This window comes from Podarcis cretensis (genome assembly GCF_951804945.1).
Source record: "Podarcis cretensis genome assembly, chromosome: 2".
NCBI classification, from domain to species: domain Eukaryota; kingdom Metazoa; phylum Chordata; class Lepidosauria; order Squamata; family Lacertidae; genus Podarcis; species Podarcis cretensis.
In genome coordinates this window covers 68174869-68194362 of record NC_137171.1, presented here as the reverse complement: position 1 = coordinate 68194362, position 19494 = coordinate 68174869, and the positions used below count along the sequence as shown (strand labels likewise).

At 45.2% G+C, this 19494-nt stretch overlaps 1 protein-coding gene across 8 annotated transcripts in view; it reads left to right on the top strand.

The window, feature by feature from the left end:
• Positions 1-10593: 10593 nt before the first annotated feature.
• Positions 10594-19494, top strand: part of EBF1 (EBF transcription factor 1) — a 386228-nt gene continuing 377327 nt past the window's right edge. For all 8 annotated transcript variants that reach the window (XM_079968255.1, XM_079968251.1, XM_079968254.1 and 5 more), the window contains exons 1-4: positions 10594-11752; positions 13439-13595; positions 14202-14265; positions 15238-15293. In XM_079968255.1, coding sequence (XP_079824381.1) covers positions 11619-11752; positions 13439-13595; positions 14202-14265; positions 15238-15293 — 411 coding nt within the window. In that variant the 5' untranslated portion in view covers positions 10594-11618. The remainder of the gene's footprint in view (positions 11753-13438; positions 13596-14201; positions 14266-15237; positions 15294-19494) is intronic.

The window sequence follows — 19494 nt, the reverse complement described above, 5'->3', positions numbered from 1 at the left end:
TATAAAACATGTAAGAAATGTTGGAAATGTAAAGAAAAGGATGGTACTTTCTATCATATGTGGTGGAAATGTAAGAAAGTGAAGAGCTTCTGGGAATTGATATATAATGAATTAAAAAAAATGTTGAAATATACATTTGTTAAGAAACCAGAGGCCTTTCTCTTAGGAATTATAGGAAATGAAATAAATAGAAAGGATTGTAAACTTTTCCAATATGCAGTAACAGCGGCAAGAATATTACTGGCCCAGAAATGGAAACAAGAACAAGTACCAACATTGGAGGAGTGGAGAATGAAGCTGATGGACTATGCAGAACTTGACAAACTGACAGGGAAGATCAGATATCTACGAGACCAAAAGTTCACCGAGGAGTGGGGAAAGTTAGTAGAGTATTGGGAATGTATAAGTGACAATGAAATAACGTTAGTGGCATTCAAAGAAGCTCTGTAAAACCCTAAGAAATATTGCAAAAAAGAAAAACAGATGTCGAAGGGTATGTTAAAAGGCAATAGCAAATTTAGGAATGTATAATTAAAAAGTCTAATTCGGATGATTATCAGAGAGGCTGAAGGAAGTCCAAAAATGAGAAAATTTGTCAAAGTTATAATGTGGTGCGATATGTATTTTTCTTGATGAAAATCAATAAAAAATATTATTTTTAAAAAAGAGAGATTTAGGGGTCCACTGCAATTTGCACTTCTCCAAATTCAGTATCAAATACAGTGGTATCAAAAGATGCATCTAATGTCACATCCACACAATACCTTTAAAGGACTCTTATACCACTTTGATAGCCATGGCTTCCCCTCCAAGAATCCTGGGAACTGGAAACTGTAGCTCTGTCAGAGGTTTTCTGACAACAGGGCAGACTTTGGTAACGTGGTACCCTGAGTGAGGCCAAAATTTGGCTCCCACAAATGGATCTTCTCACTTACGGATCTTCTCAATTTTGTGCTGCCTCAGCTCACCATTCTGTGCGGGGGAACCGCCCACACTGCCCTCAATCCGGCACTGCTGACAGCTCTCAGCACACTTAACGAACTACATCTCTCAGGGTTCTTTGGGCAAAACCATGCCTGTTAAAGTCAATTAAGGGTGCTTTAAATGTATGTGGTGGATGAGACCAAAATATGCTGTTGGAGAGAAAATGCATTCCCTTGAATGCCTCCAAACTGTCCCCCTCCCCCCAAAAGTTTTGGGGAGGATCATGAAATCCCCCAGAAGAGCATGCAGGGGGCGGGGAGTGGAATCATTCCGCTTGTCAATGCTGGAACTGATCACCTTTGCATGATGCTGAATTCGTCCCAAATCGTGAAAGAAAATGATATTTAAACGGTATTTTGAGTGAAAAGACATATTAAAACTTTTTTTTTTTAAAAAAAAAAGACATATTAAAACTTTTTAAAAAACAAACAAACTGGAATGAAATAATGGGTAAAACATGTGAAAGTGACATGGAACAGAAGGATGACTACATAGGTTCACCCATCCCTAGCTAAGAAAGATGGGAGGGCAAAAGGAGACATCAGAAGACAAGATGTTGCCCTGAAGCCAAGTGAATCTTAAACCACAGAGTTGGTGGTGGGGTGTGTGCAAAAATAGCAACTTGGATGGGGAAACTGCACCACCCAGTTGGATTGGGAAGGGACCATCATTTCGCTTGCCAAAATGATTAGGGCCAAATCTGAGTATCATTTCACGGGGAGGAATTTGTTTCCAAATCCCATCAGGTATATGAGGTCATCAGGCAGAAGCCCCTTACTCTGTTTCCCATCCCTTTGAGGTACAGGAGGCTTATTTTGGAGCACAGGGTGGGGGTGGGGGTGAATCTTAGGATCAGTGGGGAAACAGCACTATTTGTGGTGAGCCTGTTTCTTTCTCCAGGATTTATGTTCTTTGTGAACTCTGTGAAACGGAGTGAGGGAGCAATATCTCTGTTCTCTGTAAATGAGAGGAAGAGCATTTTTAAAACCTTAGCTTGGGTCTGTAAGGCATAAAACCTATGCATGTTATATTAGATTCTCAGCAGACCACCACCCTGAACATTGGTGTGAGACCTTTGGAATCTTTAGCACAAAGATGAATCCTGTGTTCTGCCTTCAGTGGCAATGTCCTGTGCACATTCCTGTGGGGGGAGGACTTCAGAAACCAGTTCCCATGTGTCCTCTCTCATCCACTGCAAAAGTGGTCAGGAAAACTGACTGCTGTCCCCACTTTCATGCAATCCAGCTCACTCCACTCCCACTTTCCTCATTCAAAACAGAGTCAAACGTTTGCGAGACTAACAGGACAGAGTTCTTCATGTTGTGTCCTGTTCCCTTTGCTGTAGCAAGTGGATAAGCCAAAGTTCCTCACAAATGTGTTATCCATACTGAAGAGGACTCTAATGAGCTCCATCTCCATCCTGTGGCAGGTTAACATGGTAGGAACCTGACATTATAAAAACTGCCACTCATCTAGGTCAGACAGGCAGATTCTTGGTGCACCTTCCCATCTTGCAAAAACCAAGGTAAAACACCTATTGTTAATAGCTGCAAATGAACAAATGTAGGAATTCCCCCCTCCTTCCTTTCAACCAGTTCTCATTTTACTGGTGCCACTGGCAAAACTCACTTTTTCCAAGAAGCCTTTGGCATAACTCCTGACTCCTTATTCAACTCAGCCAAAGTGCACCTCACTTAACTGGACACATACATGTTCTTCCTCTCTCACTTTCAACTCCATCCTCCTCTCATGCCTCTTCTGTCTTCCATCATGTCGGATTTTAAATTGCAACCTCCTCAGGGCAGAGATTCCTGTCTTTCTGTTTGCTGCTCTGGACAGTTGCATACACTTTAGGATCGGACAACGATATTCATTTCTTTGTAACATTTGTACACTGCTTCATTGTCAAAACCTCTGAACTGAACATAAAATATACATTAAAATTCCTATTCCCCTTTGCACATGGTGTGGTAAAGGAGCTGTCCGTGTCAGCAGTGAACTCACTGGTTCTAGAGACTCAACCAAAGCCATCTTTAATGACTTTTCAGCACCAGGCAAATTCCTGTTTTTATTTTCCAGTGCTTTGCTAAGTACACTACTAAGAGGTATTTCACTTTATGAAACATATTTATATATATATTTATTTATATGAGCTTCTTAGCTTCTGCATCTTGCTGTGGTTTGAATGTGTATTTTCTCTCCAGGTGGTCATTTCTGTGACTGAAATTGTACAATTTGATTTGATTGTATTCTGATATGATATGGTATAGGTTTTTATTTGATTGCTGCATTACAATAAGTTGTTGTTGTGGGTGGTGGTGGTGGCAATGTGATTTTAATTGGTTGTAATTGTTCATTGCCCTGAAAACTAAGGTGGTAAGGAACTTGATAAATATGACTAAAAATAAATAGGTTTGCCTAGGAATGCAACCTTACTTGAGAAGAAAAATTCAAACTGGCATTTCCTGGTTGTTATATGACTAGGGAAAGGGCTTGCCAGAATTTTTTGTCTGGATACTTTGCAAGCTCTTCCGTACTAGATGGGAGCTGATTGTCAAAATTATGTCTGATAATAAAAATTTATAGGCATTATCTAAAAATGCTCAGTAAGTGTTGTTTGCTTTAAAACCACAATTAAATATCTCTTCTCCTCCTGGCATGACATGATCATACCCCCCTGAGGATATTGTGCATTCACTCCTTCCATATTTGGGGAGGGGTGAGATAAATATGCAATGTTCCTTCCTTAACTATGTGAGGAGGAAGGTTACTGCTCTTGCCTGGTGTGACCCATGTGTAATGCCTTCAGTCTATGACTTTTTCCTCAACCCTGTTGCTGATTGATCCCCATATACAATACAGAATACATATGCCTGTCATCAGGCCTGGCAGGTTTGCCTGTGGATGTGATATTTGGTTCATGCTCCTATAAAATTGAGGTGACCAGAAGATTGGGCTGGACAACTTTAAATTCATTCCTACTCTGTAATTGCAATCCGTAATTTAAAAATGGGTTACATGTATCCAAAGTGCCCGCTCCACACACGTTATACACAAGAGCCTTTAAAAGTTAATGCAAGAACTCCCCACCCCCAAGCCCTGTAGCAACAAAGGCATTTAGGAACTTGTTATGATAATGACTTGTGTTTGGACCGTTTTTAAGCCGGATGTTTAGCTGAGGAATTTTTATAGTTTTAACTATTTTGGCATGTGATTGTGTTTGAGATGATTTCGCTTGCTATTCTGATTCAACATGACAAAAAGCAACGTCAAAAAGGAACGACAGAAGAAGTACCGAGATTCCCTGCTACCTCTTTGATTTTTGTTTTGTTTTCTGCAGACTCCCCTCTCCTTTGGTGCTTCAGAGTCATATTCCTTTCACAACCCAATGCCAAGCCTGAATGAAGGGGACTTGAAAGCAGACTCACATGAACTGGAGAACTGGAGAAACATATACAGCCTGGTGTGTGCTCTGCACACAGGCAGAGATAATCATAGAATCATAGAAATGTAGAATTGGAGGGGACCCTGAGGATCATCTAGTCCAACCCCCTGCAATTTGCAGCTGTCCCATACAGGGCTTGAACCTGCAATCTTGGCATTATCGGCCCCACACTCTAACCAACTGAGCTATTCAAAGCGATTGCTCAATTGCAATTACAATCATTTAAATGTGAGCAAGTTTAAAATCTAGCTGAGAGGCAGAGTTATTTCTAAAGGTACACTGATGGCAAATAACAAAAATATGAAGGAGGGGGATGCGAAAGAAGAAGTGTGAGAATGTTGATTGTGTGGTGTCATTTTTCTGGTTAAGCAAAAGGACTGTTGCAATGATTCCAGGTCAGCAGAGAACAAGCCACTTTCAGGTTATAAACTAGTACTAGCCACTACCTACTGGGGAGGAGAGGGGATATCCTGAAACAGCAAGCATAGTTTTATCATTGAGGAAGGCAGCTTTCCTCCTGCCCATGTGAACAGACCTGGAGAGCAAAGGCTGCCAACAGTGCCCCTTGCATTGATCCAAGTTCTGCATTTATCTGATCATTACTCCTTCTCTTGGCATGTGCAGAGCTCTGGAAAAGAAACAATTGGGATCGGTGCAAATTGCTTTTAATTGTAAAGAATATCGCAGAGTTGAAACATTTGGCCTAGAAAATGATAGAATTATTGCACGGGGGGGGGGGGAGACTACATGCAGTGAGGTAGTTTCAACAACTGGAAGGGACATGTACTTTTCTGCTCAGATGGGAATGCATTTAATCCAGAGCTCATCCGATCTTTTTTTCAGTGCTGCAGCACAGTCCTGAAAGTAATATTCCTATATTCATAAAATTGTAAGGCTGCCATCGCATGGCCCCCACTGGAGGATTTGTATGGCTGCATCACAATCCTAGATTTACAGGGGTGGCAAGCTACGCAAGCAGGCTTGGCAGCCCATCATCATCATCATCACCATCAAAATGTAATACCTAAGAAAAGGTCAAAACAAGTATTTTCAAATACTCAAAATCCCTCCATTATTCTCCAGTTTCATCATTCTGATTATTTAGAATCAGAAATTTCAATGCAAAATCCAGGTGCGAAGCTTTAAGCTCGAAATTTAGGCTTGTTGGCGTCCCGTGATTGTTTTGATTTTGGCAGGCTTCAAACACAAGCTTTCAACTGTCAAGTGCTCATTGCTATGGCATGTTATTGATCAAATATCAGATACTAAAGACATTGCATGTTTTTCATCAAACACTAAACAAACACCTTCTAATATTCTATATTTTTTGCATGTCAACCATCAAATGATGTCAAATGTGATTGTAGCTTTCTTTCTTTCTTTCTTTCTTTCTTTCTTTCTTTCTTTCTTTCTTTCTTTCTTTCTTTCTAGCTTATGGTGGAGATCTCAGTGGGAAGAACAACTGAAAGGCAGCTTGCTGATCATTAGTGATCATACTCTGCAGTGTAGAAGGGATCTTTTTTTGTTGTTCTACCACATGGGATCCGCAAGATCATGAAGTCCCACCTTTCCCGCTTCCTTTTGGTTTTGGTTACCTCCCCACCCCATCCCAATCACAGCTGCACTAAAATCCTGGATACCTGAATTGTTTTCAGCCAGGCAGCAATCACTTTTCCATCAGAGGAGACCAGAATGAAAGGCTGAAACAATTATCCAAGAAGTTCCTTCTACTGATGAGAGTTGTTTCACCCTACACTTCTTTGTCTAATTGGCTACACCTCCTTTCCTAAATGTCAGCCCTTGCCATGACTACATTCATTGGCTAAAAAATGCTACAGGCTGGTTTCTTATAAAGGAAATGAACAAAATAGACATTTTGCCTCGTATGTGAGGTCATACAAAGGCTTGCTTTATTTGTTTTGTAAATGAAAGCTTGGACTACGTGGCTCATCTAGAGGAGCATCTGTCCCCTTGCCTTCTTGCATAGAGCATGACCCAGAATTATCTGCAATAGCTTCCCCCAACCTAATGACCTCCAGATTTTTTGGGCAGCACCTCCCATCATTTCTGACCTCTGGCAATGTTGAGTGGGGCCAATTGGAGTTGTAATCCTCAGGTTGGGGAAGGCTGATCTACAGTTGGAAAAAACATACATACATTCCATGACAGATGCTGTGGAGTGTATTCATGGGATATAAACCATTAGAAAAACACTGTGATAGACAACTATGTGTCAGTGGTCCATGCAATCAGATATGAAGTGTCACTGCAAGTTGATGATCAGATGTTGCCATATATATATATATATATATATATATATGTATCAGTTGGCCAATATCTGTTATCGTTGGTTATTAAATATGAACAACAACAAAATATTTTAGATGATATTCAAAGAGTACTCAAGCATCCAGAGAATACCTGGAGAATATTTGATTCCAACTTTGGAAAATAGAAAGTTTAAAAGAATCTTAGGAAATTTAATTTCAGCTCAAAAAGTGGGTTTATTAAGCACGTGCAGAATGCGTTCACCACTAAGTAATTACAACCATGTCCTATAAACATGGGCTTATTTTAGGTGGAAGTAGGTTTTATGCTAGGAGGGGGCAAAACTGAGTTATCGGTGACGCAATTGGTCAGTTAAGTATTTTTATTTATTTACTTGATTGACTGGGGGGCAGCTGCCCCCCTGCACCCCCCTGGCTATGCCCACGCCTACAAAACTTGGAATAAGGAGCAGGGTACCAGGTCCTCAGGCTTTGGGACTTCCAGGTAGATTTGAAGCCAACTACCTCCCCCTAGTGAAATTAACTATGCATGTGTTTGATTAAGTTGAATGGAGAATGTACATAAATGCAGGTATTATTCTGTGCTGACCAGGTAATTGTGTGAACTCCTGCTGACTCTGTCAGTTTAATATTTATTCATATCTAGAGGATTTCTGGCCCACCCATCACCATAAGGATCCCAGATAGTTTGCAGAAAATAATAATGATAATATCAGTAAAGGTTACATAGGAATATTAAATATTAAGCCTGCACACAATGCAGATTTTATGACCATTCACTGTTCTACTCAGATGAACCCTGTACAGCACATGCCCCTATTTGTATACTCAGTGAGACTCTGGTAAAGCAATGCACTCCATTGCCAGATTTCTTGATCTTCACAAATATAGGCACCAATGTCAGTTAAAATGAAGCTGAATTTTGTACTCACAGCAGTCTTTGACTTGTGGGGTTTTGGACACAATGCTGCAAACATGTGTTGCCCTCTTCATTCAATATTCATTTGAAATACAGGTAGACAGAAGTACCTACAAAGAGCTATGGATGTTCAAAATGGCCCCATGGAAAGAAATGAAATCAGATCTCTGTCAGTGGTTACCTGTCTGCCTTCCTGGAAATCAGTTTATAAACTGATGTTTGTCTGTGTGTCTATCTATAATCATCTGTTATATTATCTGCATATTGAGGCAAGTGAATTTTGAAAGAGGCTCTTTATCAATACGCTGCAATACAAGGTGTTAGAACCACATTATTTGCATGTTTTTGCAAGCGTGAACAACGTCGGTGCAACACCTGTGCAGATTTACACGTGTAGACACGGACAAAAAGAAAGAAGGAAAGTCGGAGAAAGCCACCCTGTATTTAGTTTTAAAGTTTCTCCCATATAAAAGTCTTATTTGCGAGAAGGGCTGGGAGAGGATACCAAGCCCGCAGTCTTTGGGCAGGAAAAGAGAAAAGAACAAGTCAAGTCTCTGGCTGCAACTTCCTAACGATCAGTTGATTTACCCTGGGAGGATAAAGCGTTTGTTTTTGCGCCACGTTATTATAAAAAGGCTGACTAGGCTTGTCAAAGTGCCCCTCTCCATATGCTAGCACCGCTGATGAGAAGTTGCTCTTTGGGGAGAATCCGACACGCATGGAGAGGTTTGGGGCGGAGGGCTAGATCACTTTTAGGGAAGATAAGCAGTTAGGGGGCACGCACGAAGATGTCCCGCTAGACGTCAAGTACGAGAAAGCGGGAGGCTCTGGCACTTGGCGATCAAGGCGATCGAGAGAGGAAGGAAAAGGAACGCGGGGAGAGTTTTGACGCGCGGAGACTTAAGTCAGCTCCAGAATTTGAGTCGGTTCCAGAACGCTGCTTGCAGCGGAAATGTTGCAGAGTGTGCGTGTATGGGTATGTAATCTCTCTCTCTCTCTCTCTGGAGAGAGAGGGGTGGTTCTTGAGAGCGTTTGTGCGAAGAAACTGCCACAAAGATACGTGTTACACGTGTGGCGCTCGTGTGCATGCATCACTGGGTTTCTTTCAACTGTCTTCGTCGTCTTCTCTTTCTCGGAACAAACCAAGCAAGAAAAAGAAAATAGTGGGCTTGTGTGTGTGTGTGTGTGTGTGTGTGTGTGTATATATATATATATATATATATATATATATATATACATAAAAACCCATCGCCGCTAACCCCGTCCATTTGAACCACAGCGTCCTATTTGAGACACGTGTTTCCAAGACTCCGGATTACAAGAATGAAAAACCATCACCATTCTAATGGAAATCGTTCTAAACTGAAGTGAAACTCTTTTCTTTCAGGAAAGGGTCCTTTCTCCATTCTGCCCCACCACTCCCCATCCTAAAAAAGAATTACCAGACCTTCCTGGATTTGAAAGAGGGATAAAATGAGCCCATTAGGCACTTTTAAAACTGATGCGCCCTTGGTTTATTGGTAAAGGAGAAAAGAAATAATAATTTTTATGCCCTTGGTGGGGTGAGAAGTGGCACTTCCTCGTCGGAGAGTGACTTCTACTATGTGGAGGCCACGTGAAAAGAAATAAGGGAGGACGAGAGAGACATAATAATAATAATAATAATAATAATAATAATAATAACGCGCTGAGCTATCTGCGCAATGAAGACTCCGAACGACGGATTCTTATTTTAAAAAACACAAGGCATATTTTGTGTGGGTGCTTTTGTTTCAGTTTTTTTGCAGGCATCTGCCTTATGACCTCGTCCGACTATAAATTAGAAACAAATCCCACGAATCTCTGGGTGATGGGGTGAGGGGGGGAACTGTACAATCGGTCGTGAGAGTGAAATTAACAATGCGGACGGATCATCTGCTCTTTTTTAAAAAAGAGGAACACCAGCTTGGTGGTGGGTGACAGCTGTGCTCACAAAATCGTCTCCATTATGGAAAGGATGGTGGGGGTTGCATCCAGTCGGAAGAGCCTGTCACTGTGGCCCGCAACAACAACAACAGCAGCAGCAGCAGCAGCCGCAGCAACAACAGCATTGGAGGGCGTTCCTTTTTTAAAAATTTTAATATTATTTTTTTGTGGTTGGCTGAAGGGCTGCACAGCACGAAAGTAACCCCACCCGCACCTTGGGCACGTAACTTTGAGACGAGCGGCGGACGAATCGTCGAGGCAGCGGGAAGAAGGACCTTGGTCCCTGTGCCCATTTCACGCGAAACCTGGAGGGCAAACTCGCCTCTTTCGATCGCGTGGGAACTTGGGGGAGGCTGCTATATTGGAAATATTTAACTCGATGTGCTGGAGAGGGAAAAAGAAACCCAAACTGCAGCCACCTTTGGTTTAGCGATGGGATCGCGAGAGGCCAAGAGCGAGCAATCAGTTGCTGGACGGCGCGCCTCGCCAGCCCGAACTTCCACGCGTCTTAAAACAAAAACAACACCACGAGGCTGCTGCCGGAGAGCCAGCGCGCTGCTCTCCGCCTGCCTTTGCGCCTTTCCACTCCGATCCTGCCTCTTCCCAACCCGATCCTGTCCCCTTTTCCCCTTCCTTCCTTCTCCTCGCCGCCCGCGGCTCTCGCGCCCTGGCTGGCAACTTTCTCCGGTCTTTTCCCGGCGAGGCGAGCGGGGCGGGGCGATGCTAATGAGCGGGGCGTATCCCCCCGGCCCGCCGCGCGACGCACCTCGGAGTTCCTCGCCGCCCATTGGCGAGCCGCGGCGCGGCTGAGGAAGTTGTGACGCTATGCAAATGGAGAGGGCGGAGCCGGGCCCGGGCCGGGCCCCGCCCCCTGCCCGCTGGGGCTGCTGCGCTCGTGTTTGGCTGCGGGGAGAGTCGGAGCGGATTCCATTGGGAAAGACTGCAAATCACTCCGGTTCGAGCGCGTGGGGGGGAGGGAAGAAGGGGGGAGGGAAGAAGCCAAGAGGATCGCCGTCCACCCGCGGAGGCTGCTGCTGCTGCTGCTGCTGCTGCTTACCTTTGCCGGCGTGTCTTCCTCTCTCGCTCTTTCCAGCAGCCAGCCAGCCAGGCAGGCAGGCAGCTTCCTGCGCTGGGGAAGAAAGGCAGGAGAGAGAGAGAGGAGCCAGAGGAGCTCCGGAGAACGAAAAAAAAGCAAATATATATATTAATATATACATATTAAAGAAAGAGGGGGGAAAGATCTTTGGCTGGAGGGAAAGAAAAGCCAGGAAGAAAAGGCACCAGAAAGAAGAGCGCGCGGGAGGCAGCAAACTTGCCGCTCTCTTGTCACTGGAAAATGACACTTGAGGTAGCCAAGGGCGCCGCCGCCGCCGCCGCCGCAGCAAAAGCCGCCGCCGCTCCAGTCGATCCTATTGTTTCTTAAACTGCCTTCTTTCTCCGGCGATCCCAAGCAGGGTGACTTCGGCGCGGAACGGGGACGGCGCCTTCGTCCTCCGGCTTCTGGCGCGATCCCGGCCAGCGAACAAACGATCGTCGTCATCTTCATCTTCATCATCATTTTTTTTTTTAAAAAATATTATTGTTGTTATTTTTCTCCTCCAAAGGCCACTCCGCCACGCAGCCTCGACAAGAACCAGCTCGCCACCAGCCAAGCCAAGAGCATCCGCGGCCAACCCCGGGGGAGGGCGATTTCGGTCCCCCTCTGGATTCTCCCTCGTTTTGTTTTTCCTCCCCCGCTGCTGCTGCTGCTTCTCCCTTTCAATGTCTGTGTTTGATTTTCTCTGATTTGCTTTGATTCCAGCAGCGGTTCCAGAGAAAAAGAAAGAAAGCAAAGCAAAGAGCGAGAAAGAGAGAGAGAGAGAAAGCAAGCAAGAAAAAAAAACACTCCCTGGCGATTTATTATCATCAACACTATTCTTTGTTGTTGTGTTTTGTGTTGTTGTCGTTCTCTCTCTCTTAGATCTATATTATTACTATTTTTTTAAGAAGAAGGGAGGGTCCTGGTTGCTTTTAATTCATGTTTGGGATCCAGGAAAGCATTCAGCGGAGTGGGAGCAGCATGAAGGAAGAGCCCCTCGGCGCGGGCATGAACGCGGTCAGGACCTGGATGCAGGGCGCCGGCGTCCTGGATGCAAACACGGCCGCGCAGAGGTACGTAGGCGCTGGCGCAGCATCCCTCGCTCCCCTTGCCTTGCCCTCCTCTCCCTTCTTGTCTCGGCAGGCTACCTCTCCAGCAACACCAGCTCCCCGCAGCCGACTTTTTGCCTGCAGGACTTTTGCGCTGGGGGCACTTTTTGTTGTTGCAAGCGCCTTGTCAGTGGCGTCTTTACGCGCGTTGGCTCTTCCTTCCTAGTTGGGCAAACACGTCTTTCTCTGTCTCTCGCTCACAATTTCCATTTCCCCTCCTCCTCCCCAAAATGGTTTTCACAATATGTTTACTTTTCCGATGCCCCCAGTCTCATAACCGTCTCTCCATCTCTCAAAAAAGCTACATTAATAGGTGCAACGCTCTTCCTTCCCCAGCATAACCCTCCAGAAGATATAAGCACTAATGCGAATTGACCCCCGTTTCCTCCCAAAGCCTCGATTTTTGTGAGTGAGTTGCAACAGGCAATGAACTTTTTCTAGATGCACAACGCTAGACGCGTGTGTGTGTCCCTTCTGCAAAACCTTTGCAATATTTATTGGTAGTCATCCTCCTCCTCCGTGGATGCTCTTCCCGCCCTCCACAGCCTTGCATTCTGCAAAGCCTCTGTCCCGGACATCTCTAAATCTTCCTCTTTCACACACCCCTCTTGCTGTCCGTGTTTGCGCGGAAGCAAGTCCGAATTATTGCCGTGGGACTCGCCTCCAAGCCAGCCCCGGTTCGGATTGCAGCCTGGGGCGCATTTGCTAAGACGGATCCGGAACCAAGAGCCAACTCTCGGTTTTAACTGTCATGTTCGGCTGTATTTCACGTCCATCCTTCTCTGCCCACTACCACCCCCAAGAAAAAAGCCCCTCTGAGGAAGGGAAAGTTCTGCAGGGACAACCCAAAGGTTGAAATGTTTAAAGTTTTCCTAGGCAGCCTGTGGCGGGATGGTTCCCACCGCAAAGAACCGGAGAGGCGATGGAGCCAGAGGCGCTCTTAAAAGCTCGGGCGGAAAGATAAGGCGCATGGCGGGTTTCCCTGACAGCTGAGGCCAGAGCGGAGGGGACTGCGAAAGAACAGCGCTGGGAAAGCAAAGCTCAGCTATCTCGGGCAGCTTAAAGCAACGTATAATTCAACCTGAGCTTTACAAAGTGGAAATAGAAGATTTGTGGGTGGAGGTGGGTGTTTCAGGAGGAAAATAAATGTTTCATAAAAAAAATAAAATCATAATCACTTTGGAGAGCATTGTTTCTTCCTTTCTGGCTCCGAGGAGCCAGGCGCTCCAACACGCGAGAGAAAGAAAGAAAGAAAGAAAGAAAGAAAGGCAACAAAATAGCTGAATCACTAAGTTTGCCTCCCCTGTAGGACTGAGCCACCTGCTCTGGTTTCTCCTTCGGGCTAGTGAGTTTCACAGAATTTTCTGCTGGAGAATAGGAGGACCAGGCCTGAAATGGACGTGGGTGAGGGCCCTTTAGCTGTGATCCGAAAGCTTGCTGGGCATTTTAGAAAGCCGTGCGGGACCCTGGCCTGGGACTTGGAGTGCATTTCGGCTCGCTAGCCCCGGCGCCCCTTACTCCGTGGCGTCTTGTGCCCTAACTCCAGCGAGCAGGGGTGGCATGTGGGAGAGAGACCCCCTTGGAGATGGGAGTTAAGAGGGTCTTGGGACCGCCTCGGGGCTCTCTAACCGTGTGTGTCTTTGGCTGCAGCGGGGTGGGCCTGGCCCGGGCTCATTTCGAGAAGCAGCCGCCTTCCAACTTGAGGAAATCGAACTTCTTCCACTTCGTGCTGGCTCTGTACGACCGGCAGGGGCAGCCGGTGGAGATCGAGCGCACCGCCTTCGTGGGCTTCGTGGAGAAGGAGAAAGTAAGTGAACGTGTGAAGTGCAGGGTGGGTGGGTGGTGAAGAGGCTCCGACTGCCTCACCTGCGAATTGTAACCCTCCCCCACCCCTTGCACAGCCCATCACCAGAGAGAAAGAGAGCAATTCCACACCTCCATGCCTTAAAATTAGCTTTGCAACTATTTTGCACGCTATTGGGAGCGGGGGCATAACATTGCCTTTGCAAAATCCCTACCAGACGATTCGCCTTCCAAACGCTCGCAGGGTCCCTTTCTCCCCTCAGAACCACCACCACAATTGAGCCAGTTTGACAACTTCATGCCACTACAACGCCCCCACCCCGTCGAATGTCTTCGTGACATCAAGGCGTGTCCCCTCCATCCCTGCGCTTCCCTCGTGGGCTTCTCTTCGGTTGCAGCCCTGCCCCAGGTCTCTCTTTCTTTTGGCACTTTTGGTTAAGTGCTTCAAGCTAAATCCCCGCTTGAATGGGAAAAGGAAAAAGAAAGAAAGCGGGATGTGTGTGTTTGTGTGTAGAAACTAAGAACAAAGTAAAGAAAAGCGCAGAGTGAGTTTGGAGCGTCCCGGTGGTCTGCGATCGTTCTTATATGTGTGCGCCCCTTTTCCATTCAGGAAGCCAACAGCGAAAAGACGAACAACGGGATCCATTACCGGCTGCAGCTCCTCTACAGCAATGGTGAGCCCCTTTCCTGGCTCGGCCCAACCCTGACAAGCTCGCGGCGGCTTGAAAGCTCTAGGGAGCTCCCTGGCTCAAGTGAACTGTTTACTCCTGGAAGTGAGAAGCCGGGGAGGGGAGAAGGGCTCGCCTCGTTGGGATGCTTTAGGGGGGAAATGGATCAGAGGAAAAGAAAAGGGGAAAAGCCACCTCTCCAGTAGTCCCACAAGGCAGGGCAGATTCTCTTTCCTTCCCCACGTGGCGACTGCTTTCGCTTTGCATGTTTCCAGCTCACCAGACACAATGTTCCACTTTGGTCAGTCAAACATGGAGGTCGCCAAGGCGGAGCAGGGAGGGGCAGCTGCCCCCTCCAAATCAATGTAAATCAATAAAAATGCATAGCAAACGGAGGTTCTGTCCCCCAAAGCCCTGCTCCCCTAATAAAAGGCCTACCCTCCCAAAAAATCTTGTCTACGACCATGCAGTCAAACTCAAGGAAAAGAGGGAAAACTCTATTTTCGCCTCCACTCTCCCTTATAATATATATGCGCTGGGGTGGGGGTTAAGGCGGGGTGACAAGTCAGACTGGGACCGATGAGGGCAAAGGGACACCGGAACACGCGCCATCCAAAAAAAGAAGGGAGGGGTGTCTTCGAAGTGTTTGTGTGCATGCTGGAGTGACAAGGAATTTGAACCCGGGTGCACTTGCTTTTCGGAATGCTTACGTCCTTGTTATTTTCGTGATCCATCCCCACAAATTTTTTTAGGGTTGTGCTTGGTAATGATGACAATAAATAACAGTAACAATAATGGTGATTATTATGACAATCGGTTCCAAGGCCCTTCCCTCTTGCTCCTGGACGGCCGAGTAACTGAAGTTCAAGAAAACACCGATCTGTCCATTTTGTCATTTTCTGCATTATTTATCGTAACGACGCTCTTGATTAATTTATTTCTCTTCCCCACTCCCCATTCCTCCTCTCCTGCTCGTAGGGATCAGAACAGAACAGGATTTTTATGTCCGCTTAATCGACTCCATGACAAAACAAGTAAGTTCCTCCCGTCTTAATTCGTGCCTGTATACTTTCTCCCTCGGAGAGATCAAGCTGTGTCTGGGGTGGTTGGAGGGGGCGCGCAGGCAACGCGTTTGGTTCGGTTCGCCGCGGGTTGCAGGAAGCTGAGACTGGGGGCTGGCTGGGGGGACCAGTTGGTTGGTTGCCTGTGTGCGTCCCCAGAATTGCGGAGCCGGCGATCGACGCGGGGAGCGCGCCGAGTGAGGTGAGGTCAAGGCGCGTAACGTGCGACTGCTTTTGTGTGCACGCTGCAACAGGCCGTGCAGCTCAGTCCCTCTTCCTGGGGGGAGGCGCAGCCGCTCGGGCAACTTGACACAGATCAGCAAATTAGGGGGAGAGGGGGTTGGGTTTTTCTCCTCTCCCCACCCCAAGATACCAATTCCATTTCAGCCCCTTTGCTGTCCTGGCCAAGTTTACCCCGAAGTAACCCCCACTTGGCTCGGTAGACCTTTGTTCCAACTGTCTGCCCGCGGATCCTGGCTTTGCACGGCCGGGTGAAGTTGATAAACTCCTATCCAAACCAGTCCCACAAAGACCTGGTTTCTTGGGCGAGAGCCGGAGGATATTTTCTAACATCGGCCAGAGTTTTCAAACGGGCCTCATCTTCTGGTTCGATCCCTGTACGGGACAGCTATATATATATTCCTGCATTGCGAGGGGTTGGACTAGATGATCCTGAGACCCCTTTCCAATTCTATGATTCTGTTAAGAGCGGACAGTTGCTATTGGGGCGCATTAAGTGCGAAGGATTTCTCTCGCTTTCCCCCACCCTCACATTTCCTACTCCAAATTCCTAGCCTCTTGAAAGTCCAGGTAGAGGAGAGAGCCAGCAGGCCTAACGGTTAGAGCACAGAAAGGGGGAAAGTCCTCCTAAAGCAGGAGCGATGAGATGACGGAAATCTCGCCTCTGCGAGCTAGGGATGAAGTCCATCCGCTTGGAAAGGAAAGCGCGCCTGCGGCTGCAGAGCCCAGGGCAAGCCGCGCGCAGCTCAGGCGAAAGAGCGCTTTGGAATCGGCGTTTGGCTGCGATGGGCAAAGCGCCTCCTGCTCCCGCTTTTAGATTGGCCGGGAGCCAGGGCGGGGTGAAGGCGCCGCCGCCTTAAAGGTACAGGATCGCCGTCACAGCCTCCTGGCCAACCTCTCTAATGGGCCAGGGCCAAATAAGGAACTGAGATCGGGTTGCGGCCAGAAGGAGGAGGAGAGGCGGGGAGGGCAATGTTATTTGTCACACACACAGAGATTAATTTTGTCTCCCCCCAAATCCGAAGTTTTAATTAGGCACAGTTGCTGTTTGAAATAAATAAATAACGTGCGGCTTTCTACTCCCTGAAGGCGTTCAGATCACAGGATTCTTCTCTCCCCCGCCCCCAACTCACTTTAATTATACGAATGAAAAGAAATAGAAAACAAACACAGCCACGCAAAAACAGCAACCAGCCAGTGTAGCAAATATTTATCCTTCTCTTATTTGCAATGACATTGCTAGTGTTTTTTGGTGGTTGTTTTTTTGGGGTGCGGGGAGGGGGGACAGCGATTAACTCATTAGAGCTTTGCAGCTGCATAACTAGGCAGTGAAATGTATGCCGGGAGGTTAAGTGACTGTTTTAGAAATGCTACGTTCAAATACAAGCCTAGTTTTAATTTGTAATATGGGGAGCTGTTCCTGTGATGCAGGCTAATTTTGAGTATGACATTTGCTTCAGAACGCTCAAGTGTGTGTTTGTATGTGTACATACCCAAAGCCAAGCAATTGTGTTTGCAGGTAAAAGGCTACACACAGAGAGAGAACCAAAACAGGAGGCAAGAATTTTGCCTCCCCAAATCACAATAATTTTGTGCTATGATTTAATTAAAAACATTTCTTTTTTAAAAAAAGAATCTAAAATTAAAATACTTTAAAATCAGATCTGATTAGCATTCATGTTAATCATTTGAAGTAATCAGTTGAGGTACATAGTCTTATTCAAGTTTTGTTTTTCTATAAAGTTGGGTTTTTTGTGTTTCCACTTTAAAAAGGCCAGACAAAATCTCCAACATTTGCACACATTTATAAACCAGTTTCTGGGTGTTTCAAATTCTGCCTTCAAAAACTTTTATTGCTTGGCTTTGTTTTTGGTGGCTTTTTGACACCAAACCAGAAAGGTCAAAGTGCTGAGTTTGTTTTAGAACACTGTCTTTGATGGTCCCTAAACATCTTTTCCTGCTATTGATGGCTGTCTTACAATAGAAAGAAAAAGAAAGAAAATGAAGTAATTATGTTAGACAATTCCATCATTCAGATACAGCTAATTGAAAGATACTCTTTTGAAAGAGTCTGTAGCAGGGGCTGAAACAAAAACAGGAACAATTCTCTAACAGCAAGTCTCGAAAAAGTGGTGATCAGAATTGGCTGAAAATGGATCTGTGAGCTCATATTTAAATTGGCAGAAGCCCTCACAGTGCTTTGGGGTGTGTCTTGTGTATTTCATGAGGAATTGTTACAAAAATACCATTAAATATTATAATTGAACAGCTTTTATATTACAGTCATGTAAGAGATGATGTTTCCACCTTTCATAATTATGATCCCCCTGGTGGAAAGCGACTATTTGAGTTTCTATAGCTTTAAAGCACTTTCCTTTAACAAGGCACTTTGCTTATGATTGCATTGTTGTCAAATCATCTGTGAGTTTTCTTAGGAAAATAAAAGGTGAATAGTCTGCCATCCTTCACTTAAATATGATGGTGAGATTTAAGAAGCCTGAATGCAGGATTGCAGCCTTTGTTTGTTTGTAGCATTTATAATATAGATATTACAGTCTATAATCACCTTTGGAGGATGTCTCAATTCCCCCACCCCCTTCTGTATCTAAATCTGCAGTGAGGAAAATACAGTATCTTTTTCTGAGTTTGGGGTGGGATCGAAGAGTATCACTGACAAATAACATAGACAGAACCAAGATCTGAGGGAGAATGTCGATACAGAACTACATTAAAAGCCTCTTCTGGATGTGGATGTGAATGTAGAAAATAGCAAGCTGGTGGATACAAGTGTGTTGTGTTATTTGCTTCCTTGTTAGGCCCATGAATGTGTTCAGAAGTGGCACATGTGCCTTTAAATATAATCAGTGGCTGTATCAGTTTTTGTGCGTGTGGTGATCTGATTATTATTTCTGGAAAGCAAAGACGCTTGCTAAATTTCTGCTCGAAACAAATTTGCTTGGGAGGTCTTGAAGCCTGTGCGCTAGTTAATCAAGGAAGGAAGGTCAGTGCTACATAGGGCTTGCCAACGTGTCCAAATGTGGAGACATCGCTAGCGGTTTAGCGCACAGTGTGCATAATATATAGGAGATTCCCGAGTAACTTTCAGCTTGTAATTAAATTGTGCAAAGCCTGGTTGGAGAAAAAAATCTTTAATCTTTAATGCAAGTTAAACATATATTGTCAACCTACTTAGAGGGGCAGTATTCCAGTACACACGACTCAGAACAAATTGGATAATGGAATGATGACTCCAAAATGAAACTGTGACAGGCGCATGCATGCCTTAATGGGGTGGCGTCAGTGGGAGACTTGCGCACGTGCCTTCGTCAACAATGACTGTCCTACACGGCAGTCACTGTTTCAAAGACATTTGTTGCAAATATTATTTTTTAAAAAATATATCTGAAAAGGTTAATGAACAAATAGGTTGTCCCCTTTGCCTCTAGGAATGTGTCAGTGAAGAGACACCATTGAAGGGAAAGGGTGGTTTAAATCTATAGTGATATTGACATAAGCATGTAGGTAACTATAATAATTTAATTCAGAAAAATAAACTTTAATAGATGGTTTATTATCCACAGTGATTGCAATCACTTTCATTCAATTGTATTAGTATTAGTATTATTTCTTTGTTTAAATGTCTGGATGCTTGAGACTCTGTATGAAAGTCAAGGACAGATGCTGGGCTTGAGATATTGCTTTAAAAAAAATAAAGCAGGTAGTAATAGTGTTTTATGAGTCATGGATATTATCCCAACTTCATCTGTATGTTTTTTTAAAAACAACCCCTAAAGCCTAAGAATAGACAAGGGTATATTTTGGATAGAAATCTTGAAATAGTTACTCATGAATAAGCCATTGTTGGCTTAAATGGGACAGTACCTGCATGCAACTGCTTGCCTATATTTAGCAGTCTCCAATATTGCCTAAGAAA